The sequence below is a fragment of the Grampus griseus genome (genome assembly GCF_964374135.1).
Source record: "Grampus griseus genome assembly, chromosome: 20".
NCBI lineage: Eukaryota > Metazoa > Chordata > Mammalia > Artiodactyla > Delphinidae > Grampus > Grampus griseus.
The window spans coordinates 24,181,420-24,192,377 of record NC_139014.1 but is presented as its reverse complement, the minus strand read 5'-3'; the positions used below and the strand labels follow the sequence as shown (position 1 = coordinate 24,192,377).

Genomic DNA, 10,958 nt, shown 5'->3' with positions numbered 1-10,958 from the left:
CCTCCCCCTCCTTACCTGGGTCCCCTCTGGGGCTTAGTCCCTGGCCTGTCCTCCCCAGGGAGCATGAGATGTGAGACGGGATGTGCCCTGACTGGTAGGGGCAGGGGTGGAGCCGGCCTGCTTTGGTTGCAGCCACCTGAGAAAAGCAAGCTGTGGCCGCTTCCTGGTCAGCCAGTCTCTCCAGGGCTCACGTGGGGACCAAGCTGAGCTGGTGACCCCAAGCTCAACAAGGGCTGTGCAGCGTCCTGTGGACCTCGACCCTGTCCCTGAGGAGCGTACCGGGAGGGGTCGCTGATCCGGGTCACTGATTCAGGGTCCTGCACCCCAACCCCCTCTCCATATCTAGGTTATGACTCCCAAAGGGACCTCCCCCCAGGAGATCTGGATGGGTGAGAGCCTGGATCTCCTGCTTCCAGAGCCCCTCAACCCTCCAGAAGGCGGCGTGGAGGTGGACATGCCAGGTTTGAAACCAAGCTCTGCCACTTGCCTGCTCTGTGACCTTGGGTAAGTCACTCATTGTCTCTCGGACTCAGTGTCCTTGTCTATAAAATGGGGATGGTGATCCAGATATCCCTCGCCATTCGGTTCATGGGAGGATTAACATCAGGGCTGCATATGCAGGTCCTTCGCTCTTACTTTCAGAGAATTTGAGAAAGGACCAAGAGTCCAGAGGGCAAGGCGGCAGCTCCTGGCTCCCTCGAAGGGCTCCCCCAAGGCAGAAGGGGAAGCAGAGGCAATGAGGGCTGGGAAGGAGGCTGCTGAGAGGAAGGTACAGCGATAGATGAGCAGAACAGCAGGTTTTATTCTGGGCGACCTGATCCCAGATACCCTCATCCCATCCCATCCCATCCTCATCTCTCTGCTTATTCCAAGCCTGGGGTCCACTGGGACAGGAGCTAGAGTCGGAAGGAAGGATGTGGCCATGGGTCGTGGCTGCTCTGTGCGTGGGGAGAGAAGGGAGGATGAGGCCAGGGTTGGAACTGGAGCGGCAAAGAGAAGAGAGGGTGGGGGTCTGCGAGGACCAGGCCCCGGTTCTCCTGCCTTCCCCACCCTGACCCTCTGAGTCCAAGTGCTTGGCACTGGGGCCCACACACCTGGCACTGCTGAGCACCCCCCACCACTGCCTCGGAGGGGCAGACAGGTCTGTGTGCCCTTTCCCATCCGCCCCCCTCACCTGCCCCAGCCTTGAGACGGAGGCCACCTTACTCCCAGAAAAGAGGCTGGCACTGCCCAGCCGGACCCACCTGTGTGGGCCCTCAGTGCTGGTCCAGGATGAGGGGCACCCGGGCGCTGTCCACTTGCGGGGGCAGCCGCTCGCCTGTGCGCACGTTGAACATGGGCAGGGTTGAGAGTGGCCGGGGCACCTCTCGGCTAGCTGCCATCTGTCGCAGCTCCTCTGTATTCCCACGGATGGTACAATGGTGGACCATCTGGATACTGGGGACACAGGGCCAGCAGAATCATCAGCTCTAGGAGTCAGCACCCACTTTGGGGTCCAGCCTGGCATTATCTCTGAGCCACCCTGAAGTCTTCCCCGCCTACAATGTGTGGGGAGACACACACGGGATGGGTGGGGGAGGACAAACAGGAAGTTCTACGGTGTCAGCTTAGTGTCCAGTGACTGAGGCATGGGGTCTGGGTGCAGACATCCTGGATTCAAAGCTGTGTGTCCTTTGAAAGTTGCTTAACCATTCTGTGCTTCAGTTTCCTCAACTGTAAAATGGGGATGATAATAATAGAACCTACCTCCTAGGATTGTTTTGGAGATTAAATGAGAAAATGCAGGCTGGGTGTTTAGAAAAGTGCCTGGCACATGGTAAGAGTTCCTGAGATACTAAGACATGAATAGATACCTACAGTGGTATTTATTACCAGAAGCCAGTGTTTGCTGGGCTCTATATTGTTTTTATATTCTGATGGTGATCCCCTGTGTCCCTTCTAGCAATCAGTTCCCTCTTCTAATATTCTCTCCCAGCACCGAACCTCCCTCCCCTCCCCGTCATCCCCATCTTAGTCTGGCAAATCTACCTCCTTCACCTTTTCCTAGATTTGCCCAAGTTCTTTCCTGCTGGGCTTTGACTGCCTGTATTTTGGACCCTCAGACCTGGGCTCCACTCCCTCTGTAACTTGACCCCCTCCCACCCTGCCCCAGGCTGTCCCCAGCATTGCTTAGCTCCAGACACACACAGAGTCTTGCTTCCTGTCTGTGTTTCGGACCAAGGCTCCTTGAGGCTGGAATGAGGTCCCACCCTCACCGGACTGGAAGCCCCAGCAGCGCCCAAAGGACTGACTACCACCCCCTTTAGTAAGTCCTACCTGAGCTCTAGCTCCAGTTTCCCCTAAGAAGGCTGAGCCTCGTTCTCATCTGACGTTCTCATGGGCTTGCTTTCTGCTGTCCGAACTTTAGTTCGTTTTGAGAAGTAGGGTAGGGTAGCACAGTGGTTAAGCATGAGAACCTGCTTTGGGTCTGAGTGTGAGTTCCACTGCTTACTGGCTGTGTTACCCTGTGTAAGTTACTTAACCTCTCTGTGTCACCATTTCCTCGACTGTAATGCAGTTGTTGTATGAATTAAGTGAGTTGATGCAGAAAAAACATTTACATCTACTGGTCAGCATGCAGCAAAAGATAGCTATTATTGTGGGGAGACTTCCATGGCTATTATTATCGTTGGTGCTGTTTTATTGTAGTAGGCCCACTGATAAACTTGGCCTCCAGTGGAAGGATGTTTCCGAGCCCTTTTACATGAACCCACCCACATTTGTGGGCTCAGCCTGGAGACCTTTTCCCAGACTACCTGCTGGGTCAGACAAACAACAGGGACTTTTCAGTACGGACAATAAGAACTGGTTTTCTTAAAGGGGTGGGGGCCCCAGGCAGGGTGGAAGCAATCCTACTTACTGCTGGATCACTGATCAAATCTGGGAGGAGGAAATGATCCCTACCCATGCCCGTGTCTCAAGTCGTGGACACAGACTCCAGTTAGAGCCTGAGAGATCAGACTACAGAAAAGTTTTTCTAGCTTCCTACTGAATGTGCCGGGGAGGGTCAAATGAGCTATTGAGTCTGGAATTTGGCAAGCAGAGTTGTCCAAAACACAAGTTTCCATTAGCAGGCAAGGGGAGGCTGAGAGGGGACGGGAGCAGGAAGCGTGTGGCAGCGGAGGCAGCCTGGCAGGTAATGATCCCTCCGGTGGGGGAGGCCTTAGTTGATGGGCCTCCTCCCCACTCCCAGCCCCACATCTGGGTCTCATTACTCTAGTAACACACACAGGTGGAAAAACGTTCTGCGGACAGTTTTCCAGAGCAGCAGCAGAAGTCAGACCCGCGGTGCCCTCCTCCGCAGTCCTTCCACATCAGCACTTGGGCAGAAAAACCAACTGGCAGGCATTCTCTCTCTCCACACACACACGCACGCACGCACGCACGCACGCACAGCCCCTTGAGCCCTGATTCTGACACACAGATCACAGGAGAGGGTCATTGGGCTGGAGGTTGGGCTAGAGGATGTTCTGACCAATAAAATCTGACGTAGGTGAAAAACAGGCAGCAGAATCACAATTTTGGATCATTCGAAAAATGAACCTGAACAGGCAGAAAGAAAAAAAATAGGATTTTGTAGAAATAAATCAACACAAAATCCAAACCAACAAGGGCTGATACCACGCGCACGCGCACACAGGGTAAAATTGCTTATTGACTCGAAACTGATGGAGGAAGCATAGTTTCCTGACACCAGCAGAGCTAGAAAGTTGACCCAGGAAAGGCAGACCTGGTGGAAGTAACTGGCCAGAAGAGAATCCCCGCAGTGGCAGGAGACGACACTCATCAAATTTGGCACAGGCCCCCAAATTGAGAAATAAAATCCTCCTTGTAAAATTTACATAGAAAATCACTGATCCCAGTGGGGGAAAATTCTACCAAATAAAAATGAAAGCAGAAAAAAAAGCAAATCTTTTTCATTGCTTTGTGTAAAAAGTTGATCAAGGAATTAAATCGACTTAGATAGATCAAGGAATTACATTGATGTTCACTCAGGAACATTTATTCCCCATAAAAATTCAAAAATGTTGGTATAATTCTGATTCTAAAAATGTATTGTTTAACCCAATGGATTTATATGGTGGGGTCAAAATGGGGGGGTTAAGGCGCCCTAGAGTCAGCTGGCGAGGACATACACACCCCGTGGGTCCACCTGCTTGGCTCACTCAGCCACAGCCCTTCTCCCCAGGCTCCCTGGCACGTCAGATGCCCACACTACCTGGCGTCTGCCCCACCCAGGGGGGAACAACAGGGCTCCTGTGACCCTCACAAGATTCTGGTGACCTCACAATGCTCCCCTGAGGTCACCACAGGGATAACCTTACCACCCTCTGCACCTGAGGCACAGCTCTGCTGAGGCCAGCGTGGGTGACCATCCTTAGCCCTCCTTCTGGCCACCCAGGGAGGGCAAGGCTCCGGCCAGAGCCCTACAGGGAAGCCTCTGAGGGAACCAGGAACTGGGACGCACCTCCTCCACCGAGGAGTAACTCAGGGGAGACTTCCAGCCACCATCCTGGAGGTCCTCGCACCCAGTTCCCTTCACTGGCCCCAGGAAGAGATGAAGAAAGACACTTCGCTGCCACCCCCATCTGGGCCCTTGGCCTCAAACAGTGCCCTGGGTGCAGTCCAGCAGGCCAGCACGTCCGGACTCCCGAGCAAGAGAGGGACTGGGTGCCACGCCTCCTCCAAAACCCACCGGAAGCCCAACATATCCAAAGTGATCCTGGGGGTCATGGTGAGCAAGGGGGCGCGCAAGCGCGTGTCCCTGGCTACCCTGAGGAAGGCCGTCGCCACCAGCGGCTACAACATGACCCGCAGCGCCTGGCGCTTCAAGCGAGCACTCAAGAGGCTGGTGGACAAGGGCATACTCAAGCAGGTGACAGGCAAGGGGGCCACAGGCTCCGTCTTCATGGCCAGCAAGCATGCCTCCAAGTTCAAAGAGACGGCAAAGAGACGGCAACGGCAGCGGCAGTGGCAGTCGGGGCAGCGCCGGCCTGGGCAGCGCCGGTTGCCCATGGGCTCCAAGCAGGGGCACAAGAAGCTCGCCAAGGGGGTTCGCAGGGCGGCCAAATGCTGCCACAGTTAACCAGGAAGGCTGGGCAAGCAGGGAGGGCTGCCAGGCCCGCCACAGGCTCAGTGCAGTGGGGATAAAAGGAGCCTAACATTTCACACCTGCCTCCTGGAATCTCTGGGGTTCAAGGGAGAGGGACAGAAAGAGGTCTGGAGGCACAGAGGACAGGTAAGGCCATGGGTGGGGAAAACCTGGGCAAAATAAAAGTGAGATAGATTTGGGAAGGGCTGGAAGGATTGAAAGCACCCAGATATTAGCTGGTCCAACCGCATCATCTTGCAGATGAAGAAACTGAGGCCAGAAAGAGTCACAGTAACTGTGTGGCAGAAAGCAGCCTGGAACCCAAGTGTCTGACTCCCAGCGAACCGTGGTTGTGTGTGTGTGTGTGTGTGTGTGTGTGTGTGCGCGCGCGCGCGCACGTGCACGCGCTGGAAGCCTTTTAAGTTGCTTTCTAAAGTTGCTTCTCAAGCCCTTTCTCCCAGGGTGGCAGCAGATCCCTGAAGCTTGGCTAGGTCCCCTCTCCTGTCCCACTTTAGGCTCCTCCATGGAGACCAGAAAATGAGAAAACCAAGCCAGGACAGGTCGGGCCCAGCGCCCAACAGCCGAGGGCTGGAGCGCACAGGCCGAGGGTAGCTTCATCATCCCAGAGTAATTTGGTTTGTCTGCTGCTCATGGAGGTTGGAGGGTCCAGCCTGCTAGTCTAGGAGACCTCCCACCCAGCCCCCAGATTTCCCCTACTCACTCAGAGGTGGCCAGGTCTCTCTTCAACCTGGAAAAACAAGGGAGGGGATTAGCTATTATCCACAACCCCTCCCGGTGCCAGGCCAGGCAAGGGGCCCTTCCTCCCTTCCTGGCTGAGGACTCTGCTCCCTGAGTGATCTGGGTCCCCACGTGGCACCAGTGCCACAAGGAATCCCACAACGTGAGCACCAGCCCCAGTGCCCTCCCTGCCCTCAGCCCCCACACTCACCGTCCCTCCCGCCGGCAGCACATAACGTAGGCCAGGAGCAGGGTGAGCAGTAGGGCCACCAGCAGGGGCACCAGGAGGGTGACCAGTGCGTCGGTCAGGAATTCTCGGGCTGTGGCCTCGGTGGGTGGGCAGAAGAACGGGTCGTGCTCCAGGATCCCATCACCTGGCGTGGGTACCTCGTCTGCCGGCTCTGGCACTGACTTGTCCACCTGCTCAGAGAGCCCAGGGCTGACCCAGGAGTGGATGGCCAGACACAGAGAACCTCAGGGCGCAGGGCAGGAGTTCTGGGGCCAACCTGCTCAATGCAACTGCAGGGATTCCTCCTGCCTGGCCTCCCCCAGCTCATGTGACCGAGCAGAACAAGCACTGGTCTAGGTGCCAGGAAAGAAATTCTAGGAGAGGCAGGACCGCACAACGGTTAGAGCACAGCTCTCATGTCTGACTGCCTGGGTTTGAATCCTGTTTCAGACAAGTGCTATGCTGCAATGACTTACCCCTAGGTGCCTCGGTTTTCTCATCTGTAAAGTAGGGACGCTAATAGTGGTACCTGTCTCCTGGGTGGTTGTGAGGATAAAACATGTTGATTGCATAGTGCATTGCCCATGGCAGGTGCTCAAGAATGTTGATTACCAGTTCCTGCCTGTGCTGTCGGTCAAGTCACAGGAAGGGTTCCTAGCCCTGGGAATAAGATCTCTAGGGACCCTAGACCCCTCAGCTCAATATCCCAAAGAGCAGTAGTGAGCATCTTTGGTTTATAACATGGGGGTGAGAGCTATCTGTCCCTTATTTTAGGCCAATTTGCTGTGACACCTTAGAGGAAAATAGAGCTGTCACACAGAGGCCCCAGGTGGAGAAAGGAGTTTGGAACCATCCTGCGGGAGTGATTGTTCTAGCTGTTCCGTTGGGCACAGCTGGGGCTCCAGGAGCGGGTGATCCCTTGTCTGGATCATGGGCTCTGTTGCCCTCTTGTGGAAGAAGGTAGAACATGTGTGTGCGCACGCGCGCGAGTAGATAATTGAAGAAACGGAAATGGGATGGGATGGGGATGGAGGAGACCGTGATGGGGGCCATGCCCCGCCCCCACCCCTAGAACCAGGGTCCCTCCTCACCAACAACACGTTGCACCAGTCAACTCGGAAGTGAGGTGCCAAGGTGTCATAGCAGGACAGCAGTGGAGGCTGGCCCTGGGCACAGCGAGCTTGGCTGTCCGGGGATGCCACCATCTTCAGGCAGGTGGAGAAGGGTGAGGAAGAGCCCACCTTGATGTATACCCTGGGCCCAGACAGAAACCACTATCAGAAAATTGGGGGTATCACTGGGCACTGGAGATTTGAGGGTTATGGAGATCTGGGGTTATGGTGAGAGTACACAGAGCACCCATCTTCTGGGGCCTTGGCCCCCAGGAATGTCCTTTGATGGATGGATCTATCATGTCCTTATGGGCACCAGGAAGTGCAGAGTTCAGGGTAACTAGGGTTTGGGCCCAGGAAGGGCAAGAGGGAGGAGATGAGGGGGTGGCCAGAAGGAAGTGGACACTGATGTGATGCTGGGAAGTAAAGATGCGCACGGTGAGCGTGCAAGTGGTAAAGCCCCACTTGGAAGTTAGGGAGACCCATGTTCTATGCCCACCGCCTAGACAAAAGGCAAGCTGCCCCCTCCTCCAGGAAGCCCTCCTGGGCTGCATGCCTACCCTTCCTTGCGGCCCTCGATAGGAAGGGGGACTCGGCCCCCACGGTCCAAGGCAGAGGTGATGTTGAGCAGCTGGAGTTCCCCTGGCTCCCAGAGCCCCCCCAAGGCTGTGAGGAAACGGCCGGCAGGTGTCGAGGGCAGCACCTCCTCTACATCATGGCTGCGCACCAGGAACTCAGCCTGGTATGGTAGCAGGGGGCCTGGGAGGGCCAGGTGGGCACCTTAGGCCGCACCCAGCCCCCAGCCCTGCGTGGATCCTTCCTAAGCCTCCCACCATCCAAGCTGGTCCCCGTATCCCCTCAGCTCCCTTCCTTCCTCCCTAATACCCCCTATATCACAGGCCTCAAACGCCCTTCCTCCACACCCACAGCCTCAGTTACTCGCCCAAGCCTCCACCGTCTATCAGCAGAGCAGCCGAGAATACAACTCCAGAGTCTTTCCAGGGTGCCCTGCTCCCCACTACTCACTCTACACCCACCTTCCAGGGGAGATCCCCCAAGACTGGCATTGGTGGGGTAGGGGTGGGGCGGGGCTGGCGGTACCTTCTGGGTCTCCAATCAACAGTACCAGCCTATGCCGGGTGGTGTCAAAGCTGTCCCGATTGTAGGCTGTGACCTGGAGGATGGGGTAGAGGGCTGAGAGGTGGGGTTAGGAGAGAACCTAACCCCTAACCCCGGGTGGTGCGGCTGGGCCTGGCGGGAGAAGACTGAGATAGCCCACCAAATTAGAGGCATGTGAGTCACGTAGATGAGTGAACGCCGGGTCCCTGTTGCAAGCGACACAGCCCACTGGGGCCCCTACTGGTACCTCGATGACCTGGCGTCCGCGATCTGCTGGGGTGGGGGCGCCATAGAGAAAGCCAGGCTGGTGGGGGCCGCGCTGGGCGTAGCGGAGCCACCTGGGCAGGTCTGGGTGTCCCTGGAGGTGGGCGTGGTAGGTGATAGGGACGGTGGCTGGGACAGCTGGCGGAAGGGAGGAGAGGGGATTGGAGACACAAGAGGAGCCTTCACCAGCCCTGGGCCAGGCGCCCCCAGCCCACCCCGGTGCCCCTCAGGCCCCTCTCACAGACGACGAGCTCAGGAAGGTGCAGGAAGTTTTCGCGATCCAGGGTGTGTACAAAGACGCGGCCCACGAGCGGGTGCAGGGTGGTCTGCTGGGCCTCGGTGCGCCCCAGCCCTGCCAGGAGACCTGTGGGGACCCACGACCCCCAGACACACGGCCCAGCCTCAGTCCTGGCCAGGGAATAAGGTCCCCTTTTCCACCAGCCCCTAGTGGCCCTGAGGGAGTGGAGACATGTGTGAGAGGAGGCAGATGGATTTGCTGGCTCCCAGGCAGGATGGGTTGGGGCCCTGGCTGTGCCGCACACTTTAATCAGTGACAAGACCCAGACCTTAGTTTGCTTTGGATTCACAGAAGCCCCTCACTCCTCATTTTGGGCCTCCATTGAGGGTCACAATGGGCAGGGACTGATGTCTGGCTGAAAGGGGTGTGGGGTGTGTGAGTGTGTGTCTGTGTGTGCGAGTGTGTGTGTGTGTTAAGAGCACTTGGAAAAGGCCCCCAAGCTGACTGTGGGAGGCTGGAGGGGGTAGGAGGGAGGGAGAGGTAAGGACCCCTCGGAGGAGGCAGGTAGCCATTCTGGGGCCTCCACCCACCTCCCCTAATATACAGAGGGGAGAGGGCCCACACTGGAGGCCACTAGGAGCTGAGCAAAGGGGAGTCTGAGCCCAGATCCCCAGGGAGAGGACCTGCCCCAGTGACCCTCACACTCTCCCAGGGCCAAATTTAGCCTGGACCCAGAAAGAAGCCAGCCCATTAAAGGGCCCATGGCGCTCTGGGCCTGTGCAGTTAGGCCCAGCCTAGCCTAGGACACCTTGCCCCTCAGAGTTCCCAGCCAGCACCCCATATCTCAGCTCCCAGCCCCAGTTCCCTAGAGCCCCATGGGCTGTGGAATTTACACCCCAAAGTCCCTGTGGCCCTTGCCTCACCCCGACCCCCAACCCCTCCCCTGAGGAACTTCTCACCTCCCCCCCAACCTGGACCTCTCTCCTGAAGAAGACCCCAACTTACCCACAAGGAGAGAAATCCAGATTAGCACTGCTGCCATGGCTGTCCCAACCTGGCCCTGCCTGTGAGTGACAGAGACAGGAGCAGGGAGCAGGGAGGAGGGAGGAGGGAGGAGGGAGGGGGAAGGACGGGAAGATGTCCCAGAGCAGCTGGGCCCGGCTTCAGCCAGCGGGACCCTCCCCTTCCCCACCCAGAGCAGGCACTAAATCTAGAGTGGACACCCTCCTCACAGAGTGAGGGCCCTCCAATCATCCCCTTCTTAGGGCCAGAGTATATTTTCTAAACCATCAACCTGACTGCCTGAGGCCCCCCTTAAAACCCTAATGGCTTCCATCGCCCTGAGCTCCGCAGCGGCTGATGGCTCTCAGGCCCTGCCTGTACCTGGCCATGCTGTCCAGAATCCCCTCTCTTCCTCCTTACCCCCTCCCCGCACACACACACTACCCCAGGCTTCTGCCCTGCCTCCCTCTGCTGCCCCACAACCTGATCATCTCTCCTGAGTATACACCCCTTTGCACGAGCTCTTCCCTCTGCCTGGAGCTCCCTTCCTGCCCTAATCCTACCTTTCATCCTACCTTCTACTCACCTTGCAAGACGCAGCACAGGCATCCTCTCCTCTCTGAAGCCTTTCTGTCCTCCCTCCTGTGTGGCACAGCCAACCACACAGTGTTGCGGGGTGGCCTGGGATCTCATGATCTTTGCATCCCTGGACCTAGCCCAGGGCCTGGCAACTAGTACGTGTAGGGGGCGAGGTGACAGCTTCATGAACAGCACGTGAGGGCACCCATTCACCCAGCCCTCTCCTCAGACTAGGCACCCCCAGCATGCCCCCCAGGTCCGGGAAGAGAGAGAGCCTTGGACAGAACCAACCAGGTAGAGACAGGGAGTAAAGGAGGCCTGCAGGCCTGGACATGAATCCCACCTTGACCCATTCACTGGAGAATATGGCCTTGAAAAATCATCTGCCCTCCCTAGGCTCTGTTTCCACGACTACAAAGTGGCAAGAACAGTGCTCTCCTCCGGGTGTCCTTGTGAGGAATCCACAAAATCGTGAATTCAGCACATATTACAGAGCACCTGCTATGTGCCAGGCACTGAGGGGGCAGAGATGAGCAGCCCCTACTC

General features: G+C 57.0%; 2 protein-coding genes across 4 annotated transcripts; one reads left to right on the top strand and one right to left on the bottom strand.

Annotated features, from left to right (window-relative positions):
• Positions 1-781: 781 nt before the first annotated feature.
• On the bottom strand, positions 782-9,959 carry SGCA (sarcoglycan alpha). Of its 3 annotated transcripts, none has more exons than XM_082679920.1 (10): positions 9,837-9,959; positions 8,835-8,957; positions 8,577-8,731; positions 8,312-8,384; positions 7,771-7,969; positions 7,190-7,352; positions 6,081-6,289; positions 5,853-5,879; positions 1,245-1,437; positions 782-933 (listed from the first exon to the last, which is right to left on the bottom strand). In XM_082679920.1, exons 1-9 carry the CDS (start codon positions 9,871-9,873, stop codon positions 1,257-1,259), a joined length of 1,167 nt encoding a protein of 388 aa, XP_082536046.1. In that variant the 5' UTR covers positions 9,874-9,959; the 3' UTR covers positions 782-933; positions 1,245-1,256. The 3 variants fall into 3 exon arrangements, with proteins under 3 accessions (XP_082536046.1, XP_082536047.1, XP_082536045.1); XM_082679921.1 differs by having other exon boundaries at positions 790-938; positions 9,837-9,888; XM_082679919.1 differs by having other exon boundaries at positions 792-980.
• LOC309838652 (histone H1.9-like) lies at positions 4,598-5,125 on the top strand (the record flags this gene model as incomplete). Its single annotated transcript, XM_082679876.1, has 1 exon — positions 4,598-5,125. The coding sequence occupies one exon, from the start codon at positions 4,598-4,600 to the stop codon at positions 5,123-5,125; it is 528 nt and encodes a 175-aa protein (XP_082536002.1).
• Positions 9,960-10,958: the final 999 nt, after the last annotated feature.